At 47.1% G+C, this 23,641-nt stretch overlaps 1 protein-coding gene across 14 annotated transcripts in view; it reads left to right on the forward strand.

The window, feature by feature from the left end:
- The window catches only part of trpm3 (transient receptor potential cation channel, subfamily M, member 3), a 191,831-nt gene that overhangs the window by 135,613 nt on the left and 32,577 nt on the right, over positions 1-23,641 (forward strand). For all 14 annotated transcript variants that reach the window (XM_035378693.1, XM_035378699.1, XM_035378694.1 and 11 more), the window contains 5 exons: positions 5,414-5,588; positions 7,046-7,169; positions 20,041-20,113; positions 22,152-22,252; positions 23,291-23,425. In XM_035378693.1, coding sequence (XP_035234584.1) covers positions 5,414-5,588; positions 7,046-7,169; positions 20,041-20,113; positions 22,152-22,252; positions 23,291-23,425 — 608 coding nt within the window. The remainder of the gene's footprint in view (positions 1-5,413; positions 5,589-7,045; positions 7,170-20,040; positions 20,114-22,151; positions 22,253-23,290; positions 23,426-23,641) is intronic.

The following is a 23,641-nucleotide window of genomic DNA, read 5'->3' on the forward strand; positions in this document are numbered from 1 at the left end:
CTCAGTCACTCACTCACTCAGTCACAGATATTTGCGTTTGTAGGGTTGGCCCCGCCGTTGCGGTCCAGCCAAAAACAGATATTTAACTTACCATTGGAAGACTGAAAACCTATGTTTGTTTTTGCATGGTGACCATATATTCTGTCTGTTTTGGCCTGAAATAGGACAACCGGGTAACACTAGCATAAAACAAAATTAACCTTAGGCCATTAACCTTAGGCCTGTCTGCCTGTGTGTAGAACGTCTTAAGCGTGTTTAACCTCGCGTGGGACCTGCCTGTTCTCAGTAGCCCCAAAAAACGTCATGCCCTCTGCCAGGTTCTTTCAAAAACAAACGCAGTTCTTGTCCTCCCTGTCTCCGAGGAGCACCATTGGCCCCAGCGGTGTGGGCTTCTGCTAATCTGTCAGCGTAAGCAATAATGCAGACCGGTTTATGAGCGCTCTACGAACCCGGCATCCACACTGTGGCCCCACCGAGGCTGTCCACCGTAACCTTGTCTCCGGTAATTGCAGTTGTGCCAGACAGACTGGGAAAATAAGGGGGTAGTAGTGCGTTTTTTCTCCTGCTGGGAAAGATTGGAGGTTTTTCTTGTTTATGAACGGCCTGCCTGACCAGTGAAGAAAAAGTGTTGTTTTTTCTCGCTGCCAAACCCTCGCTCCCTCAAACCCCCCTCGACATTTAACACAGTTACAGTTCAGCTTTTCGGCTTTTCCGCCACAGCTGCCTTTTCCTGTCCAGGGAGGTGCTGTTCTCTAAACTCCACAAACACAGAAATCAATGCTAGCATCGCAAGGGGATCTAATTACACGCATTGACGTTGTAGCTTCCGGAGTATAATTAAAACCTTGACCTGTCCACAAAGCAAATTCTTCATCCAACAACGGTGTCTGGGCATGTTTGTACAATATCTGGAATTTTCTTGTTAGGGGGGTCTGTCGGTTATTTTATTTGACCCCAGTTCTAATTTTAAACTCACCCTTGAGCGAAAATAGACTCTGGGATGTGGCATTAAACCGAGTTCCTGACACAGTGTGGTTGGAAAGCGCCCATGAACCTGTTTTGATGAAACATCATAGTCTAGCTAAGAGCATGGCAGTCACACGGCGACATGCACCAGTCGTGTGATGGTGTGTAAAAGCAGGCATCGCAAGTTCAGTCCTGAAGCAGCCCGAAGGTCTGAACAGAATGAGTTATTTTTGTGCAGTGATGACAGAACAGAGGTTTGTTTGATCCTCTTCTGTGCAGCTTCTCATCTCTCATCTCTCATAGCTCTCTCGCTCTCTCTCTCTCTCTCTCTCTCTCTGTCTTTCTCTCAAGGCTTGATTATGAGACCATATGGGGCCACAGATATTAGCATGGACTAACCAGATGGTCGATTCTGTATTCCCAACATTGATACTTCTCCCTTCTGTTAACAGTAGCAACAGTAAAAAATCATACACCTTCTCATAAATACGGTACCCGAAACTCCTGCTGTCAAACAAAGTCTCCTTCCGGAGAGCAGAAGGAAAGCCAGCTTCACCTATCGGGTTAGACTGCTGTAATATTGGCGCTTAAATTTGGAAACATGCAGAAATCAAAGCTGAAACGCTGATGTGAAACACTGTAACATATTCGCAATTTTATTTTATTTTTTGATGTGGGAGGATTGCAACGCGCGAGAGATGTGCTCGCGTCAGCACGTCAAAAAATATCGCTACAAATCCGCTTCGCCTCCTGGGCCTGAGCCTGACGTCTCGCTGTACCCCTCTCTCCCAAACGGAGATTTCGCTCCAACATCCGTTTTTCATTCTATTGTCTGGTGGAATTTAACATCTGCAGAAGATTAAGGACTTTCAGCTGCAGTGTGTTTTTTTTTCTTTGTGATTATTTTGGATAGTTAGTCGTAAAAACACAACAACATGAATATTCTCCGCTTGGTGACCTGGGGACAGCTACGACAAAATGATACCCAATGCTTACAACCACAAGAAGAAATAAAAACACTCTTTACTCGTTGCTTGTTCCCCAGCTTCTCTGTTATGTAACGGTATTTGGAGGATGAAAATAAAATTTCTCAGAGCAGAATTTCACTCTGATGGATGCTGTTTTGAAAGGCAGACTGGGACATGTTAAGAACAACATTTGTTTTCGTTGACAGCTTCATTGGGTGCGTCCATGTTTGTTTGGGCGGCAGTCCAAAGCACGTTTCCTGGGGGGGGGGGGGGGGGGGGTGACAGAAATAACTTGAAGGTTTTTTTTATTATTTATTTACTAGAACTCCTGAAAGAAGCCCTGAACAATCACACACAGTTGAGCTTGAATAATTGACCATGGCTGGGGACCTCCAGTCGCCATGCTGGGCGTGGCGGGCCGCTTCCTTTCTCCACACATAACTGTCATTGTGCCTGAGTGCACACAGACAGTATAAACGTGTGACTGCTAATTTGGGGCTTACAATCTCCGAAGCGGGACCATCTGTGCGCCGGCAGGGCGAACGAGGGGTGACAGGACAACACCCACAACTGTCCTCTCTCTCTCCATCTCGTGAGCCTCCTTTTCAGGGTTTAGAGTTTGACCTTCAGAAGGTGTGGAATTCGCGAAGACAGTCCTAAAATTACTCAGATGACACCGCAAGGGTTCAAAGGGTCCTTTTCACCCCAGTTTCAAACTGTGGGTTTACAACAAAAGCTAGTGAAGGCCATTTAACGCTACCTGTGTGTTCACTAGCACCCCCTGGAGACGACAGAGATGCATAACAAGACCGTCACCATCAGTCCACAGCTGCTTTTCAACAGTCAGTCCGGCCTGGGAGGGCTGAAAGCTTGAGTGAGCTTATGCCTCAAGCTTCGTCCCAAAGACTCAGACTGTCCACCTGTTTGCTTGTCCACCGCTGGGCCTCGGTGGTTCCAACATTACTCTAAATCTCGTAAACACAACACTTCCTGTTGAAAGATGGTCACTGGCATCCATGTTTTGGCACCGAGCTACCTGCGCTAACCCCGCCCCTGATCCCGGACCTTTGCCCCGGATGACCCGTTGAGGACCAATCGAATTAGAAGGGGCAACAATGTGGGTTTGCGGCACTGATAAGGTGTGGCCAGTGCTCCGCGGAAGCCCAGAAGAGGCGGTGAAAGAACAGGAAGTCCTCAGGGGTGCCCAAAAAAAGAGCTGATCCGTTTCGGGACTTCGTTCCAACTTCTGCTCTTAATTATTTAATATTGACTCTATCGTACTGTACCTTGATCTGACATGTGTACAAGCACCAGCTAGAGCCGCAGACTGCAAGTGTACCCTAAAGATTTTACTGTTGCTCAAGTGCCGGAGTGAACTAGCGTAGTTCACAGAGCCGTCAGAAAGCTCAAACAAAGGCATTCGGTTGGAACAAAAACCAGCACACAGATCAGTCCCAAAGGCCCGGAATTCTGCATCCCTATACTACAGGGGTCCCAAACTCCAGTCGTGGAGGGCCGCAGTCACTGCTGGTTTTTGTGATTTCCTTTCAACCCGCAGCCAGTTTAAGCCTTGAAAACTCGGTGTGCAGACCCTTTAGCCAATCAGTGACCTAAGCACCTGGCATTAGCAGTGCTGTGGAAATGGAGGCTTGTAACTGTGTGATGGTTTCATCTCAATCACAGCAGTGAGACGCCTGATCGGAGAGGGCATCATGTTTTTAGATGACAGCATACTGTACTTCCTCTCCAACAAAAACAAGACCAGGTCAAAACCTAGTATATGGCTGGACCGTGTATGGGTGTGCGAAATTGTGGCCAATTTGTTACAGGGATAGTGGTAGTGTCTGTATGACCAATGGTGTAACTTCATCACTCACTCGGTCACTCACTCACAGACATTCGCATTTATGGTGCTGGCCCCGCTGTTGCGAGCCAGCCAAAAAATGATCTCCTACAAAGTTTAATTGGTTGTAAAGAAAAGTTTAATTGAAAAGCCTGTGGAGAGTGTTCATGGCTGAGGAAGCTCTTGAAGGCCATTTTAATAATTGTTTTTTTGTTTTTTTTTTGAGCTGATTGTGTCGCACACACCGACCAGGCCTCAGAAATGTGATAATTTGTAGAAGAATGTGACGCAGCTTTTGAAGGCAACCCCCCCTCCCCCCATCCCCCCTCACACCCCGTCACATCCCTGACTTCCCTAATGCCCCCCCGAACACCAGTCGCAGCTATTAATTACTTTTAATTACTGTTAATAGCTGTTATTTCCCCTTAATTACTGACACTTAGGCCAATCTCTCTCTCTCTCTCGCTCTCTCCAACCCCAGGGGGAATTCCTGGCTCCCTGATTCGAGGACTGCTTGTTCTTTGGGAGCTGTGATTAAAAATCTTTCTGAATTAGTAGAGAGGAAAACACGGCAGCCATTTTGTGTCAGAGAGTTGTCTGTCCGTACCCTCCAGGATACAGCATTACCGGAGGCTAACTGCCGACTGTGATAAGAGAGAGCTTCTTCAGTGGTGAATTTAAGGGATCAGTACAGGGCAGGAACAGGCAAAAATGTACTAAATGCATTTTATAAAATAAAATATTATAAAATAGGAAGGCAACCAGCCCTTTATGTTATGTATAAATATACATAAATGTAAATAAATATTTAAAATAGATACACATGCCCTGTGATGGACTGGCAAACTGTACAGGGTGTATTCCTGCCTCTCACCCTATGCATGCTGGGATAAGCTTCAGCACACCCTCCGCAACCCTGACCAGGAATAAGCAGATTAGATACTGGTTGGGTGGAAATAGATACATAGCCCACCCCTGAGGTGCAAACTCAGCATCCAGGGAGATTATCTGGCCTGGTGTGTGTGTGTGTGTGTGTGTGCATGCATGTGTGCATGTGTGTGTGTCATAAGGCTGTCATGTGGCAAGATTGTCATGAGGCCACATCTTTCTTGAAACTTCTGTCTTTTTTTCTCTCTCACACACACTTTCTGTCTCCCTGTTAAAAACTGAAGAACAGTTTGAAAGATTTGAACCAAAAGTTGTTGGTGTGCGTTGTTAATGAATACAGGGATTTTGGATTAAATATTGTGAGGGTTTGACTATCGTGAGAATTTTAGACTGTGAAAGAAGCTTATTCCGATTGGCTGCGTGGATTTTGCAGGGTGGTCTTTTCGATTTTTAGTTTTCTTCAGTGCATTTATACCCTTTGTGACGCTGCCAATTAAAGAGCTTTTAAAAATAAAGTTTCTATGAATGATACTTTCCATCCCTCTGTCTCTTCTCTGCTTTCTTTTCCTCTCTTTCTCAATTACTCTACTCCTTTTCCCTCTCTCTTTCTATCCCTTCCCCTCTCACCCTTTCTGTTGATGTCCTTCCCCCTCTCTCTCTCCCTTTCCCTCACTCTGTCTCTCCCTCTCTCCTCTCTCTCTCTCCTCCTCCCCTCCCTCTCTCCGTCTCTCTCTCTCTCTCTCCGCAGGAATCGGTCAGGGTGTGCCCGTAGTGGCTCTGATTGTGGAGGGCGGGCCGAACGTGATCTCCATCGTGCTGGAGTACCTGAGGGACACGCCCCCCGTGCCCGTGGTGGTGTGTGATGGCAGCGGGCGGGCCTCAGACATCCTGGCGTTCGGGCACAAGTACTCCGAGGAGGGAGGGTGCGTGTCGCCACCCCCCGGCGCCTCCGCGGCAAAGTTAGCGCATGCAGCCTCGCCACAAGCATGACCACATGACACCTAGCCTGACCACAAGCACGACCACATGACCACAAGCATGACCACATGACACCTAGCCTGACCACAAGCACGACCACATGACCACAAGCATGACCACATGACTTCAAGCATGGCTGCATGACCACATGACCTCAAGCATGACCACATGACTTCAAGCATGGCTGCATGACCACATGACCTCAAGCATGACCACATGATCGCCTTGTGCCATTGCTATTATGCAGCCTCCCCACAAGCACATCCACATGACCACTAGCATGACTACATGACCACAAGCATGACCACATGACCCCTAGCATAACCATATGACCACTAGCATGACTGCATGACCACAAGCATTACTACATGGCCACAAGCATGAACATATGACCTCAAGCATGAGCGTATGACCCCTAGCATGACCACATGATCGCCTTGTACCATTGCTATTATTCTATGAGCTATTATGCTGCGATAGTTCGTGGATGTAGGGTGGGTTTCATCACAGTCACGACCAGGTGATCATGGTACATGGTTACCATGGCGATTGCTAAATTACAGGGGCCAATGTCGCTACAAGAGCTTCCATGCATTTTGAGGAGTGATCGTACGGGTCACTACCACCAGGAGGGCTTAATTAGGCTTTACTATAGATTAATAAGACCTCTTGTTGTAATAATCCTAAAAATAAAGGGTAAGTGCTGGTGGCCTGGTTACCATCGCCACGGAGACGCTTGGGCACTGCAGTTCTGCCATATACTCCATAGGCAGATTATGGGTTGTGTAAATGGCATTTACCAAATTTAGTGTGTGAATCAGTTTGGGGTACACACATCCTTGATGATGCATCACCTTTTCCTCATTTGCATAATTTAATTTCCACAGCGGGGTTATATACGCATGATATTCCATATTGGATGTGTTGTAGCTTGTAGATTCTGCCAGAGGTGGAGAGAGAAATAAAGATCTGATTAATATCCATGTGTTTCTTTCCCTCTGTACCCAATCGCCATTCTCTCGCTCTCTCTTTCTCTCTCTCTCTCTCTTCCTCTCCCCTTTAAGCCCACTTCTTTTCCCCTTTTCTGTAAATGTATCTACCTCCTCCTCTCATCCCCTTTCTTCTCCTTTCTTCTCTCCTTCCTGGTTTTCTTCCCATTCCCGTATTCTGTTTGTTTTCTGTTTGTTTCTCCTATTACCTTTCCCTCTCTCTTCCTGCCTCATTTTCCCTCCATCTCATTCTAAATGTCAAATTTATTTTAATCTTTTGTCTCATTCTCTGTCCCTTGTTCCCTTGTCTCCACTGTCATTCTCTCTTTCTTTCTCTTTTCCCTCCTTTCGCTGATTTTAATGGCATCCCCCTCTCTCTCTTTCTCCCCCTCCCCTCTCTCTTTCTCTCTCAGGATCATAAACGAGTCTTTACGGGACCAGCTGCTGGTCACCATCCAGAAGACCTTTAACTACAGCCGCACACAGGCCCAGCACCTCTTCATCATCCTCATGGAGTGCATGAAGAAGAAGGAGCTGGTGAGTGAGGCATGCCCTGCCAGAACACCCCGCCTCTTTCCCCGCCCCCTTAACCCAAGCCCCGCCCCTTCAACCCAAGCCCCGCCCCCTCACTCAGAGCCAGAACATGGTGCTGATATCCATCTGAGATGCTGTACACACCTACAACACCACACACACACGTACACTCACACATACATACACGTACACACACACACCCACACACACACACACACACACACAAACTATTTCAGAGGTGGCCAGGTGAGCCACAGTGTTCACTGGTTTTTGTTTTCTCCATAAAATCAACAGATGATTTTGTACCAGGTGTTGAGTTAATAACATAACCAACGGCTTTAATCGACCAATTAAATGCTGAATATAAATCGAAAAATAAGCACCCCATGTGGTTTCCCAAGACCAATGTTGAACCCCTTGCACTGTTTAATGCCACACCACCACCATCCAAGGTGTCCTCAAGCAAGGAATGTTATTGGCTGAAGCCTACCGTGTAAAGAAAAAGTGATTGGTTGTTTTGTGTTTAAAGCCCTCTCACTCACGGTAGTGCACACTGTTGTATGACAAGCACATTATTAGGCCAGAAATAGTTTATTTTTATTTTTTGTTTTGTGTTGTTTTTTTGTTTTTTGTTGTTGTTATTGTCTGTTTTTTTTTTTAAATGTTAATTTTTTCAATTAAATCAATCAACTTTATTTTTGTGGAATGATGTGTTGTTCATTCTTGTTGTGCGTCCACTTTATTCATCATGTTTAATTCATGATTTAAAGGCTCATTTGAATAAATATATTATTGTGTTTGTTTTTGGCATGGTTGTTGTCATGGTTGTTGCTTTATCAGTTGTTTTTTTTGTTTGTTTTATTTTTTTAAATAAAGTATGTTCACCTCTTCCAAAAGAACAAACTTTCTTTAGAACTACTTAAAAGGCTGCATTCTCCACAACGAATCTCTGCAGCCAAGAGACCCATATCTTTAGCACTGGGATTTATAGTGGAGAACAGCCCTTAATGGTGGTAAAAAAAAAAAACTGATGGTTCTGTGGAATCTCATGCTATGATGGAGGACTTCCATTTCCCCCTAGCTGTCTAAGAACTCCTCAGCTCGCTGAGATATGACTTCACAATACAGTGAAACCTTCAGTCACGTGGACGGAGAACTCCGGAAGCCACCGGTGTCACGGTGACTGATGCTTGCATCTGCGAGTTCAGCGCTCTGCTCCGTCTTGTGAAAGATGCAAGGTGCTGGCTTTCACGAGGGGATGGGGAGTTCCTGCTGAGTACGCACACAGAGACGCTCATATATAGTGTGTCCTGTTCATTTCCATATCAGTGAGGAGCTCCCCTATATACACATATGCACGTGCACACACACACAGACTCATAAACACACACACGTACACAAACACACAGACCCATAAACACACACACACACACACACACACACACACACACACACTCTCAAACACACAGACACAAACACACACAGACTCATAAACACACACGCGTGTGCACACACACACACACACAGACTCATAAACACACACGCGTGTGCACACACACACACACACACAGACTCATAAACACACACACACGTACACACACAGATTTACGTGGCGTCAGATGGTGATTTCTCACTGCTCTGATCCCTGAGCAGAGCAGTGGAGCCGTAAAGCCAGTCCTCCCCTCACTCAGCGACTGAAGAAATCGCCGTTTCTGCCAACGGAAATCCTCTCACAGAACCAGGGCTGTTCCTAGCGGTACCGCTTCAGCGCTGAACCGTCTCTGAGTCCGCCTCTTCCTTTAGTACCGGGCTCTTACCAGAGGAGAGGCTATCGGCTACCGTGGTAACACAGGCTAATTAATGTCAGTATGTATTATGAATATTTGCAAAAGCCTTGGAGCAAAACATATCATAGATGATAGCTTACTGGAATGATAAAGAATAGTTTCCTTCAAAAATCCATCGATCCATCCATTATCTATCCCCGCTTATCCTGGTCAGGGTCGTGGGGGATGCTGGAGCCTATCCCAGCATGCACTGGGCTAGAGGCAGGAACCTTTATAAATTAATTGTAATTTTTATTTTTTTTGGTTTTTTTTTCTGAAAAGGTAATTGTTTGGAGACAAAAAAAAGACATGCCGTAGGATCACAAGTACCAATTTGCCCGTGCTAGTGTGCTAGTGCAATTTCTTATTTATTCGGTGAATTATGTGGCTAACAGAATCCCAATCCCCTGTTGTCACGTGAGCAGGATTAATTTACCAATCTGGAGCCGGGGTCGATAACGGGAGTGGCTAATACAGTGCGTCCAATGGCGTCCGAGTGGGGGTCCCGCCGAATTTAACATAAATCATTACTCTGTGGCGTCTCACGTGAGTGACTCAAAGGTCCCGTGGAATTGCCTAATATCGATCCACTTTAGGGGCGCGATGTGATACCCCGCGAGGGAGGGGGAGAGGAGGAGGGTTGGAGGCTTTCACCGCCACTGCGGTGTGACTGGGTTACAGGCGGTGAAATCTCGGACTCGAGACCTGACCACAACAAGCACTGTTTTCGAAGAAAAACCAGTTAATGTGATAACTGGAGAAAATGAAGATATGTGGGCTTGTCCCCTTCATAAATGTGCCAAGTCACCCAGCCATATCTACAGTATATGTTGTACAGTGATATAGCTGTAGTACCATGCGTAGCTGCTGCTTGTGTATTTGTACGGTATATTTCCTGTTATTTAGAGAGATCCTCAAAGAAAACTACAAATCTATGATAATTAGTTGTGAACACTAATTCTGGGCGTCTTTACATTTCAATAGATTTTATTTGGCGGACGCTTTTATTCAAAGCGATTTACAGTAAGTGCACACCGAAGGAGCAACTACAGAACGCAGGTCTAATAAGGTATCATTCTCATTAAGTTTCAGTTATCCATAGCCATGAACATCAAGCCTAGTTCACACAGTATGCATGGGCTGGGATTGCATCCTCATTGGCAGATGTTGAAAGTAAGTGATGTGCTTCAGTTTGGCCCATATCAAATGCTAGTTCTCCAGACAGATTGGACCCTTGGGGTGTTTTCTTGTATTTGACGACAGAGGGGGTGTGCAGATTTAGGATGGCTCTACCAAATTCCCTTTTTTTACTTTCTTATTTTTCGTGCAGGCGTCGCCCAAGGTGGTCCAGGCTGACATGTCTGACATGTTCCGACAGTGATTTTGAAAAAATATTTGTTCTTCAGCCTCAACCATTTGCATAATCTGAATCACAAGACAAGCGGCATTCCGAGTTTTTTTTCCCCTCCCTGTGAGGTTGTTTTGGTGTATCCATTTTGCCTTTAATCATAAACAGGGGTTTGAACATGTTTTAACAGGAACGGGGTTCAATTATCTAGGAAGCTTGTGTCTGTAATAGTTTTATTTTATCTTGAGCAATTTTTTCAAATTTATTTCGATAAAAGAGAAAAACTAACAGGGAGAATGGAAGAGAATGGTGGGGGGCTCTACTGAAAGTCTCTCATTGGCAGTCGCGGCAAAGAGGTGGCCAATCACAAATCACCTTGGAGAGCTTTTCCACGTTCCAGGGAGTATTCTCCTTAAAATGGCTTCTCCACTTGTCTGGATTTCGTAATCAGAACACATAAACATGTGGGCTTTCTGAAAATTGAAAGGGAAAAAAAAATCATCCGACCTTGAAAATGGAAGGTAGATTCTTAGTGTCCCCCCCCCCCTCCCCCCCCCACCCCCATATTCACACCTGGCTCTGTCTTTTTTCTGCTCGTGTTCAGAATGCTCGAGCGTCAGTCGCAGACGCTTGACTAATGATGTCCTTGCGGAGGACGACCTGCGCTTTGACCTGCGTTTTTGCAGGAGGCTGAAAATAACGCTTGTTTTTGGTGAAAGCGCAGCTCGCTGAATTTTAAATATCGAGAAGACAGTTATGTTACTCCCCTCAAAAAGGTTGCAGGCTTCTGTCCCAGGTGGTGCACAGCTGTTCGACCTCTGTCAAGTTACTTAACCTGGATTTATTCAGCAAACAGCCAGATATATAAATGGGTCACATGGAATGATAGTTCAGACAACTTTAACTATCTGTCATAGAGCCTCAAAACAATGTGATAAATATGATATCCCAGGTTATGCCATGTTATGACCTGTCAAGGCAGTGTGCTACAGCTTATCACAAGTTTTATAACACTGTCAGTATAACCACTGAAAAGTTTTACAGAACAATGAATTCAAAGTTTCTCATCCAAAATTACTGCTGATCGCATGAAGACAGTGTTATGACATTTGTCATAACCTGCAATGTACCTGTCATGTCCGGTGATGACATGCGTTATGTAATTTTTATTTATTATAGATATCATGATTTGAAAAGGTTACATTTCTCCATGTTGTTGTCTCTGGATAAGGGTGACTGACTAATGAATAAGCAGGGTTAATGGAGGAGGTGTGGCGGAGAGCGAGGTGGCAAAATGGCCGCCTGATGGCGGCGCGGGTTCCGCTCGGGGCTCCGCCTCCCGTGCGGCGGTTATCCGAGCGGCGGCGGGGCTTCCCACCTCGCGGCGGCGTTAATAATTGATCACAGCGTGCTCTGCGAACCCGCCGACCAGCGTGCTCTACGCCCGCCGCGGGGAGGAAATGAACAAGGAGAGGAGGCGACACGGATTCGGTAGCGCCGCTACGGTTGCTAGCGCGCTTCGGTTGCTAGCGCGTCCGGCGGAGGCCTCACGGGCTGGAATATGAAAGGCGCTATAAAGATGAAGCATTTATGGGGACGACTCCTCATCAGATAATGCAAGCATTTGATTTTTAACTACGTACGTTTAAAAATAAAATAAAATACAAATCTCCCAAAAACCACCTCGGGGTGGTAGCCCACGTTCGTCCTCAACCGAGAAAGACAGTTTCATTAATCGAACTGAAGGGCAACAGGGAGTCATGCAGCGACATCCCAGAATGTGTGAGGATACTGAGGGGGAGGCCTTTAAGAGACACCTCGGTGACGGGGGGGCTGACTGGTGGCAGGTGGGGGGGGGGTTTAATGGGAAGGGGGGGGGAGGGGCGGGGGGGGGCTCAGTGCCTACCGCAATCCCGCATGGAATCTGCCGGAAGATCGTGCTCTATTACCCATCTTTATGGAGGGAGATATTTGTCTCACTGCCACCTGATAACACACAGCGATCTGAGGACCTAATGCCAGTTCAGTCTATCCGCATGTTCATGTGCTTCTCCCTTCGTGTTTCACTAGTGAATTTAGGCAAGTGTTTTGTGTCTTTTAGTTGATTTGTTCTTAGCATTTGTAATTGTCAATCATTTTAATGATAACATAAGACTGCTTGATTGACCGACTGACAGACTGATAGACAGGTAAATATGTACGCATGTACATAAAATGTAATGCATGAACAGTCTCTGGCCCTGTCGTGAGCTTTTTTTTCCTCCTGAAATAATAATGTGAGCGTTTGTGTTTGTAAGACAATGCTTTAGACAAAGCTCACTCAAACTTAATGGCTTGTTTTATCTGTAATGGCAGTGTTGTTTATAGAACTGAGTGTACGTGCTGAGCAAATACTTCTTGGAAAAAAAAACATTGTTCATGCTCTGACATTTGGAAATCAGCAGATCATCTCAGAGGAGTGCTGTGCCAAACTGTTCTAATTTTCATTTTTAAAAAGATGTGGTCGGGTCTCTCTCTGATTTCAGGAACGCCTGTATAATTTAATGCGCGGTACTTATCGGATCTTTTATCTTGATAGTGTCACTGGCTTTCCCAATTCATTTCATAATTCATTTTCACAATGTTCCATTTGAAGGAAAAAAAGTGAGCCTGGTGAGTGTCAGAGTCGGTTATATCAGAGACCGAGGCTGTTTTTAACCCCAAAGTGCCAGCTTGCCGGTTTGAATGTCATTAGGTTTGGGAGAACAGGGCGGGGCTCGATAGTGTGGATTATTCATTTGACCCTCAGCTGTGTCTTGTCTGGAGTTTGAAAATTGGGTCCATGTTCATGCAAATGAAGTCTTCCTGAATCCAAGAAAATAAAAAATATTTGACCCTGAAGTTTTGGTAAACTGATGCTTTGATGAAGCTGGAGTGTGTTTCAAGGCAAATTAACTATGGCTTTTACTTTTATTATCAGTTTCTAACCCCTATTATGCGCAGGAGTTTTCGTCAGTCTTTGCTTCAGTATTCTACTGGTTCAGGACATTACTGGCAGGACAAGCCATTTTCCTCTCCACACTCCAATGGCTGAGCCATGCAGTTATTTCTGACGATTTCAGCTAATGGTTGCCAGGACTGAAACATGAATGTTTCATTTTTTACTAATGAAATACCCAGTTATACCAACCCAAGCCACTTCGTGCATTCATTACACATTTCTGGTCCCAAATGCCGTTTTAGAGGGTCTGTGTTCTCTCTGTAACTCCTGGTTTAGTCTTGGTGCCCGTACACGTACGCTGGACAGAACAGACCTGGCCCATGTTTGCATGGTACATGGCACACGGATCCAGCAGCTGCAGTTGGGAGCAGGTGGCACCATGGCAACTAGAGAGGTACAGGTGCATGTCACAAATCACAGAGGGGAAAAAAAATGGCTAAATCGTTCAAAAGATTTTTAAACCTTCCTATAGTAAACACACTTGTGTGTTTTGTGTATTTGATTTTCAACAGATAACTGAATTTAATCCCAATTAATATGCATCGCAACCCCCTTAAGGCAAGTTAAATAATGAAATTAACAGGTTCTACTGCTAGAAAAATACCCAAAATCCCTCTTCATTTAAAATTCCTCTGTCACTGCCACCAGTGTGTTCTGGGAGGTTTTTTAATATGCCCGGAAAAGAACCGAATCCCTGTGCAGCAAACAGTAAGAAACCCTTCCAATTTCAGGGGTCAACATTTCCCATAATGCACTGTGTGTGACAGCTGCAAGATATTTTTTTTATTTCCTGTCGGTGTAGCTTGGAAAACTGATGCTAATGAACGCAGATCCTCTCCAAGTGCCCCTCTGAATAATTCAAGGATAAGTGCAGCCTTAACTTTCTCCAATCAATAATTTACGAGGATCAACCCCCTCCCCCCCACATGCTTAATTCTTATTAATGATTAAGACGCATCATTGGCTTGTGAGGTTCCTAAGCCTCTTTTTCCCCATCGCTGATTTGATTACGATGATGGCTCTCTGGCAATGCGGTCAGTGTGCTAGTTCAGCAGCTCTCTTTAGCACATGATTGGGGGCCTTATGGTTAGCGTTGTGTTGCCCAGACTTGGTCCTGGATGTCCTTTGTGTGTGTCCGGATTTCCTCGCTGTTCTGTGTGCACCAGATGGTAAGCTCCAGGGTTGCTTTGTGTCCTCTCAATCTTAGTTTTCTCTGCGATGTTGTTGCCGTTCATGAATGTTCATGCAAATGTGTGCGCAAGGACATCCTTTGCCTTTGGTCCTGTCCTAGGCCACGACCCTTTAAAGAATATTCATGAATGAATATTCAGTTAGATCCTTACAGCTTCAATAGCACAGACCGAACATCCACTCTGAAGAATATGGGGTTGAGAATCTATTGTGTCTAGAATGTGTGGCTGTGATTGGGAATAGCTATGGATCATAAATGGTTGAAACAAGCCAACAAAGGAACTCAAGAAAAAAAAACAAGAAGACATGAACGTTCTGTATTGAGAACACAGCCCTGGCTGAGGCAGGCGAAAATAAGATGATCTGCGGTCATGTTACAGCCAGGCATGTAGACCACTCAATTCCCCCGGCCGTCATCTTGATTGACCTGGTTTAACCTTGCCTGCCCACTTCAGAAGGATTAGCCTCGTTTGCCACTTTAAAAGAGTCGTGGTTCCTGGGTGACTGCGGCCCCTCTGGACCGGAGGGCGAACGGTTCACTTCCCTGCTGAAAGCTGGCCCCTCCCACTACCCTGAAAACAGACCACATCCTCCCATTCACCCCTGCTACATCGCAGAAATGCCATGGCGACGGGCCTCCAAATGGCGCCTCTTGTCCTGGCAGGGAGGGGCAGCGTCTGGTGAAGTAGCTTCCCCCCCCCCCCCACCCCCCCCCCCCGCCCAGGATTGGACCGTCGCCCGCGAACCCTCCTGTTTGAACGAGACTTCCGCCCCTTTTCCCTGGGCCCGAGATCAAAAGGAGCGTTGCCGCGCCATCTGATGCTGCCATGGCGACGTGTCGCTCTGCGGGATGCGTGGAGGGGTGGTTCCGGTCCCTCTGTGCTCTTTTCGCGTGCCCCGTAGTGGCCCCTGGGACAGGCCATTTCTGTATTTAGGCCTTTGTTTTGGCCCCTGTCCAGTCCGAAGACATATGTTTTCAAGCGAACATGAGTTCGGCCGCCAACACTCCGCAGGCTTTTGAGATTCATAGAGTGTGGCGCGGTCCTCAGCTTCGCCGCTGATTGTAAAATCGATGAGTGTTCGCTCCTCGCAGTTCAAAAGGCAGCTCATTTCTTTCTGGATATTCTCTGATATCCACCTTGCCTTTCTGAGCCTCTCTCTATGATTTATTTTATTTTTTTCTGAAGGTGATGGATTTCAGAGGTCATGAATCACGCGTGGCCACGATGCCGTACTCCACGCACGTCATGTCAAACGCGCGAGAAGCGAAATTATGTGGACTGCAGCTGTATCAACAAGATCTGTGGTCTGTCCTGGCGTGTCATGTGATGTCTCAAGGGTGTATGGAATCACATTGAATCTGATGAGAGGCAAGGCAAAGCCAGACAGTGAATACCAGCAACTAACACTAGCACCACTTACAACAACAACACTAACACCGGTTACTCCACAACTGCTCCCACCAACACCAGCACTAACACAATCACCACCAGTACAGTTTCAGCTCTAAATATCTGAGTACTTCCTGATATGACTATAGATGGATGGATGGATGGATGCATAGAGAATTTAAAGGTGAGACAGAGTGGGATGGAGTGAGAGAATAAGCAATAGAATGGTTGAGAGGAAGAGTGGTATAGATAAAAATTAGAGCGAGAGAGAGAGAGAGAGAGAGGGGGAGGAAAGAATATTGACACTGTTAGGCTATGGGGAAGCAGCCGCCGCAGCATAATCTGCAAATTGGGTCGCGTGCCGGGCGCCAGAGCCGCACGGAGGGGCGGGGGGGGGGGGGGGGGGGGGGGGGGGGGGGGGGGGGGGGGGGGGGGGGTGGGGGTGGGCGGGAGGGGCGGGGGGAAGCGGTGAGGGGGCATTCTCGCCCGTTAAATTAAGATGAATGGCTCTTCCCCGGGCCAAGCCAACCGTGCAGCCCTTTCAAGCATCCCAAACAGGGGGCTTATGAATATGTCTGAGGCGCTGGGAGCAGGCCCTGCATCAAACGCCATGAAAAATAGTTGTTTTCATTTCTTTTTTTTATTATATATTTTATACGTCTAGCCTTCGGGTTTCACATTTGTGTATTAGCATTTATTATTGATCAGTTCTGTTCTTGTTTTTTTTAATTGTTGATTTTGATTCATCACAAGAGTGTTTCTGTTGAGGTTGATGGTTGATTTCAGAGCACCGCCATGCCAAAAACCCTTTCTCACGTCTGCCATCCAAATAACTCACGTCACAGAGGTGGTCTGTAATATGTAGCAGGGCTACTGTGTGTCAGAACCAATCCTGTTATTCCCTTGCCACACCCCCTCCCTCCCTCCCCCACCACCACCACCGCCACCGCACCCCTCAAAACCTCTCCCTCCCCACGCCCCCGACTCCTTTAATGTGAAGGCACTCTCCTGGCGGCTGGCGGAGAAAGAGAGATAGAGAGAGGGAGAGAATGAGATGGAGGGTGAGAGAGGGAGAGCGCTACGTAATTAAGATGGCCGTTTGAGGTGGGCAGGATGTTGAAATGGAAAACGTCCCTCATGGCTGCTTTTTTGCACGGTTAAGAAAATTTGCCCCCACCCCCTCCACCCTCCCGCCGAAGGGTAGAAAACGGGTCTCATGGCTGCATAGAACAAAAGCAAGAATCTGACTGTGGGGGGGGGGGGGTCCATCTGTTCCCACTCTCCATCGCCCCCTGCCTGCCGCCTGGTTGTTTTCCACAGGTGACAAAAAAAAAACAAACAAAACAAAGAGAAAAAAAAACGCTCTGAAACGGAAGCCGGAAGAGACAAGCGAGTGATCCAAACCTGGCGCGGAGCTCACGTAGAGCCCGTTGGCCGCGGCTCGTCTTTGGCCCGGTCTGGCCTGGGAACTCTGCCCAAATCTCGGCTGGAGCCAAACTGCCGGTTCCATATTTGTCCTGTCTGTAGTACGGAGATCATGGCGTCCAATCCAGGCCACAGTCAGCAAATCTTCTATGGAAGCGCTGCTCTTCTAGTATTGCTAGATGGACTATTTTCTTAGTCACCAGGAATAAGAACATCTGCTGAATGCCTAAATGTTGACTAGGGGCTCTTTGGAGTGTATTATTCATATGATAAGTAGACCCCCTTTATGCAGAGTGACTCACATGCTTGCTGTACAGCTGGCTGTACATTGAAGCAATATTTGGCTAAGTACCTTTGCTCAAGGGTACAACGGCTGTGCCTTCACCTGAGATTAGAACTTTCAACCTCAGGTCTTTAACCGTTACGCTACACTGCCTTTGACTTCATCAAATGGCTATTGTTTTTTTCTTTCCCTCCTTCTTCTTTAGTCCTGCGTGTAGCAGTCTGGGTCTTAAGCAGGAGCAGTGTTTAGTCTTTACTCCCATCAGAGATGAATAGCCCTGTTTGTGGGATTACAGGGTTGAGCAGTGTAGATTTAATGGTGTGCATTAGTCTTGTTTCGGGGGGGGGGTGGGGGGGGTGGTGGGGGGTTGTGAGGGAGTGCATGAGGGAGTGGGCTTGTATAAATAAGACTGCTGGTAATTCCCTCCTCCGTCTCCTCCTGGAAGAGCTAGCAGCAGAGCTAAGCACCCCCGCCTGGTCAGTAACACCAGATCTCCCGACTACTCTGCTGTTTCCCTCAGCTCCTCCCCCTTGTGGCATCACATGATCCATCAGTACTCCCAACGCTTGTAGATAACCCCAGTTATCTACCGGCCGCAGGCATTCATCTGTATCGCAGACCCACACAACAGTATGGAAGCGTATGGAGAGAGAGAGAGATAGAGAGAGCAAGAGAAAGAGTGAGAGACAGAGAGAGAGAACACGGCGAACTTGCTTCTACACAGATTCTAGGGTGAAGGCCGTTTGTGGCTGGGTTTGAAAAAAACCCCTAACTGCATTTTCATGCCGCACGTGCAAATAAATCCACAAACATGACCCAATGCCAGGCAGAGCCATGGTGGAGGGAGGTGTGGGTGGGTGGGGGGGGAGGGGGGTGGTGAGAGCAGTTGGGGGGTGAAAAGAGGGAGAGATTAATAGCGTAATAAACGCACCCCTCGCGTCCCGGGCCCCCATTCCGAGCACGCCTCGGCAGTCACGGCCGCCGCGCGGGGCGACCTTGAAGCGCGGTTAGCGCCTCGTGCTAACGCTAATGCTCCCACAGCTGATGCTCCTGCTGGGTAGGACGCCTCAAGAGTGCTGCTTTTGTTATATGTTTTTTTATTCCACTGGGGAATGGACGCCATTTATTTGGAAAGTCACATTAGAGAGCCAGAGGGCCTATCTGTTGGTCGCGCCAGAGCGCCTATCTGTTGGTCGCGCCAGAGCGATAAGTAAAGAGAGGAACAATCAAATCTTAATGGTGCCAGCAGGACTCTGTGGTTCTCCAGAAGGACCCTGTATATCTCCAGGCCTGTATCTCTCCACCCCTGACTGAAGGGCTGCAGGTTGCCGTTAGTCTCTGTTATCACAGACTGCAGTGAAAGGACACTGTAAGATGGCACTACACTGGCTGGTTGCCGGTGTAAAGCTGAAACAGTAAGGAGAGGCCTGCAGCAACAGTCCTATAAATGGTCTTCGGACACACACTCATACACTCACACATGCGCGCACACACACAAACACACATACACACACACACACACGCACACACTCACCTACACACACACGCACGCACACAGACACACTCATACACCCACACACAGTCACACGGACAAGGCGGACACAAATTGGAAGCTTTTTTCCGGTTGCACATATCCTTGTTTGTGTCTTGGTGGGGAAAGGTCATTGTTTTAGGAATGATTTTGTGCACATCACGTGATGATGTGACTACATGACATTTTCTCCCTCATGAGAAGTTTATTCGTGAAGAAGAGATAACAGATGCAGACAGAGATGACCTATAGGATCAACCACCTGCCCATCTTGGGAGAGGGGGTGTGGGTGGGAGTGAGAGGGGTTTTCATCATTTATTTATCGCAGGCACACAGGGTGTCAAAATAAGCTTCTCGATGAGCTATGGATGTGTAGCTTGCTCAATCAAGCAAGCAGTGCCCCCCACTTGGGAATCCAACTTGCAACCTCTGAAACTGGCTCAGATCCTTGGCCTCTACACCGCATTCCCAAGAGACAAGAAAGCTCTGCAGGTCACCAATCACTCACTAGACATTGTAGTTATCTGGAATATTATTGGGTGGAGGGTCTGAGAACAGCCTATTATGAGGCACTGGTTTGGTTGACTCCTCCTCTTGACCTTGAAGCTGATTGGAGAGCGTAACACAGGTGTTACCATGTTTCTTTGGAGGAAGTCTATACTGAGGATTGAATGCACAAGCACAATCACCGAGTGAAATTGTACAATCATGCGACTTTGGTAAATGGTAAATGGACTGCATTTATATAGCGCTTTTATCCAAAGCGCTTTACAATTGATGCCTCTCATTCACCAGAGCAGTTAGGGGTTAGGTGTCGCCCCTTTCTGTGGTCACGGTGAGAACTGTGATTGTATCCCAGCCTCATAATAAACACGGGTGTGTGTTTGTGTGTTTTTCAGATAACCGTGTTCCGAATGGGATCGGAAGGTCACCAGGACATTGACTTGGCCATCCTCACCGCTCTCCTGAAAGGTAATGTCAGTCCCAAGGACCAAACAGCACATTCGCACTGAGGGTATGTGTGTGTGTGTGTGTGTGCGCGTGCCCGCACGCTTTGTGTGTGTGTGTGTGTGTGTGTGTGTGTGCGTGCGTGCGTGCGTGCGTGCATATTTGTGCGCGCGTGTGTGTGTGCACGCATGCATTTATGTCTGTGTGTATGTGTGTGTGTCTATATGTATGTGTGTGTTTTTATGTGTGAAGTGTTTCTCAGTATTTATGTGAGATTTATGTCATGTGGGTGTCCGTTGAGGCTGTGTTGTTTCTGGGTGGCTGAAAGCAGAGGTTTTTTCTAGCTTTTTTTCAGCTTTTCTGAGTGCTCTCAATCCCCTGTAGAATTTTTTTGTTGTTGCTGCTTAAAGCATCTCAACTGTGTGAAAATGTAAGAGAGAAAATGGAGGGAAAAGGGAAGAGAAGATGCGCTCCATCTCTTCCTCTCTGTCTCTCTCACACTTTGTCACACTCATCCCAAACCCATTCATCTTCCAGTGCTCCCCCCCCCCCCCCTGTTTATCCTGTCCCAAACACCCTCATTCCCTCCTGGTGTCACTGGGCAGACAAGAGTTCAATTATGAACGATTTCCAGAGAAGTCTTTCCCCCTCAGCCTCTTACTCTCCCACATGCAAACACACGCACACACACAGGCAAGCATGCATGCATACACATAAACACACTCATATACACACACCTGCACGCATGCATGCACTCATGCACACACACACACAGTTTTCCAGAGAGACCAGAGGGGTGCTATGTGCTGTAGCTTTTGTCCACTGCAGTGGGAGGGTGAGAGTGAAATAATGCGGACTCTCATCCTCTCTTTCTCTCTCTCTCTTCCTCCCTCTGAGAGATGCGTGGATTGTGAGTGATCCTCCACCCCTCCCTCTTCTGGCAGACAGAGCTTTATAAGCCCCATAAAGACACTCAGTGGCCATCTCTATTCAGTTTTTCACTTCAAGAAGATCCTCTACAGACCCCCCCAAAACAACAGTACTTTCGTAAATTATTCAGTCTAAATTGATTCAGTGGATCTTCATTCTCGATGATTGATTTAGAGCAAAAAAAAAAGGAGATGTGCCTGGCCAACAGTTCATTCAGAGTTGATTGCTGATTTGGACGAATCGGCTCACCTGAGCGCACATAGCTCAAATTATTGATTTTCAATAGTTGTGTGTGTGTGTGTGTGTGTGCGTCTGTACATATGTGTGTATCTGTGTGTATATGCTTGTGTGTGTGTGTGTGTGTATGCGTGTCTGTGTGTGTGTGTGTGTGTGGGTGTGTGTATGCATGCAGGTGTGTGTGTGTGTGTATGCGTGTCTGTGTGTGTGTGTGTGTGGGTGTGTGTATGCATGCAGGTGTGTGTGTGTGTGCGTGTGCGTGTGTGTGTGTGTGTGCATGGCTAGGGGTTTTCTCCTCTGAGTTCCAGTGACAACATTCATAAAGGCATCACACTCTCTTCCATAATTCATGTCCCTCTCTGCACAAAAGCCTCTCCTCTCCCTTGGACAATAGTAATTCAGACTAAAGGATTATAATAGCGGTCCGTCTCAGGAGTGGCTGTTAAACAGTGTACATGAATGCGCTTTAATACATAGCCAGGAGCGGCTGCCTGTAATTGATGTTTTCCGGCAGCAGCGGGAGAAGGGAGACCGGTTCTCTTAAAACATTTTTTTAAAAACGACCTGCTGGAAAATGATTGATGTGTAAAGCTGAAGAATGAACGCGGTGAGCGTCACATTTCGGCACGCCCCAGGGAAGAGCCCTGTGGCCTCTGGGTGCGAGGCACTGAAAGCTGGTCTCTCGGCTGGGTAAACAGCCCATAAATTGCGCTTTTGGAACTTTCCGGACATTTAAACTTAAGTGCCGTTCACGCGGGGAACGGTTGGTGGCAGGACGGTAGACGGGACAAAGCCGGCACGGACGTGGTTTGACTTTTCACTGAGACGTGAAAGGAGCAAAACGTTCAGTGTCCGTATCTGTCTGATCAACCCCTTGCCTTTCTGTTTTACCCAGGGGCCAACGCGTCCGCGCCGGACCAGCTGAGCTTGGCGTTGGCGTGGAACAGGGTGGACATCGCCCGCAGCCAGATCTTCATCTACGGGCAGCAGTGGCCGGTAATGCATGGGAGGAACGCCCCTGTTTCAGACCTTTCACGCAACATGGCACAATGGATGGGGTACCCATAACAACCCACAGGGACCTGGCTTCAGGAGAAACCAGGCTTATTTACAGTGATGTCATCGCTGCAGTCCAGCATTCTTTTTCTCAGTCAGGTTTAATTCATTGAATCTGCATCCTTCTCGGTTGGTGGTCCCGCAGATTTAGCATCGCATGCTAACGCGGCTCCGACAGAGGCAGTCTTTTTGGGCAGCTGTTAATGCCTTTTTTTCCATTTGCATGTTTTATGCGTGAATGCCTCCACAGAAGAGAGAGAGAAGAAATCCATCTGTTCACGTCTTTTTTGGCCTTGACGAGACTGGTGTTTGCCGTGCGATGCGTCTGTCCTTCCTGTCTGTTTGAAAGTCATTTCAGCTGGTACCTGTCGCAATATCAACAGATATCGCCACAAAAATTTTGGAATGGAAGCAAAATAAAACACGGTCATTGAAAAGCAAAGAAAAGAAACCATTTGTGATACACTGTTAGCCCAATTCATTATACCTGATTACCCTGTCTTTCAAAAACTGGAGTGAATCTATTCTCCAGACACACCATGCATACTGTCACTGTTGCTTAAGTCTTTTCCAATCAGGTGAACCTGTGATTACTGGTCTCCAGGTGCTTTAGTCATGTAGCCCATTATGTGAAAATAAATCTGTAGCTACCTGTCTCCAAATGGACTCATTAATAATTGAATCCTTCCTGAGGTTATCGTACTCTAGGTGCAGTTATGAGAGATACAGCCCTTCCTGTGGTTACCTGTCTCCAGGTGGAGTTAGTGATTTAACCCTTCCTGTGGTTACCTGTCTCCAGATGGAGTTAGTGATTTAATCCTTCCTGTGGTTACCTGTCTCCAGATGGAGTTAGTGATTTAACCCTTCCTGTGGTTACCTGTCTCCAGGTGGAGTTATTAGCAATTTAATCCTTCCTGTGGTTACCTGTCTCCAGGTGGAGTTAGTGATTTAATCCTTCCTGTGGTTACCTGTCTCCAGGTGGGGTCCTTGGAGCAGTCCATGCTGGACGCGCTGGTGCTGGACAGAGTGGACTTTGTGAAACTGCTGATTGAGAATGGTGTCAGCATGCATCGGTTCCTTACCCTCTCCAGACTAGAGGAGCTCTACAACACGGTAATCTCTCCCGCATGTGTGCACCTGTGTGATTCTGTCCCAGCACAGGAGCTCTGTCCCCCCACCTATCTCTCTCTCTGTCTCCCTCCCTCCCTCTCTCCATTAGTGTTAATTCAGTGGGGAGCAGTACTGTGTGTGTGTGGGTGATATATATTGTGTTCAATATATGAGGGGTGAGCTCATTCCAAAACCAGCCTCCTGACATGCCGTCATCCC

The sequence above is a fragment of the Anguilla anguilla genome, chromosome 10, assembly GCF_013347855.1.
Source record: "Anguilla anguilla isolate fAngAng1 chromosome 10, fAngAng1.pri, whole genome shotgun sequence".
Taxonomy (NCBI): domain Eukaryota; kingdom Metazoa; phylum Chordata; class Actinopteri; order Anguilliformes; family Anguillidae; genus Anguilla; species Anguilla anguilla.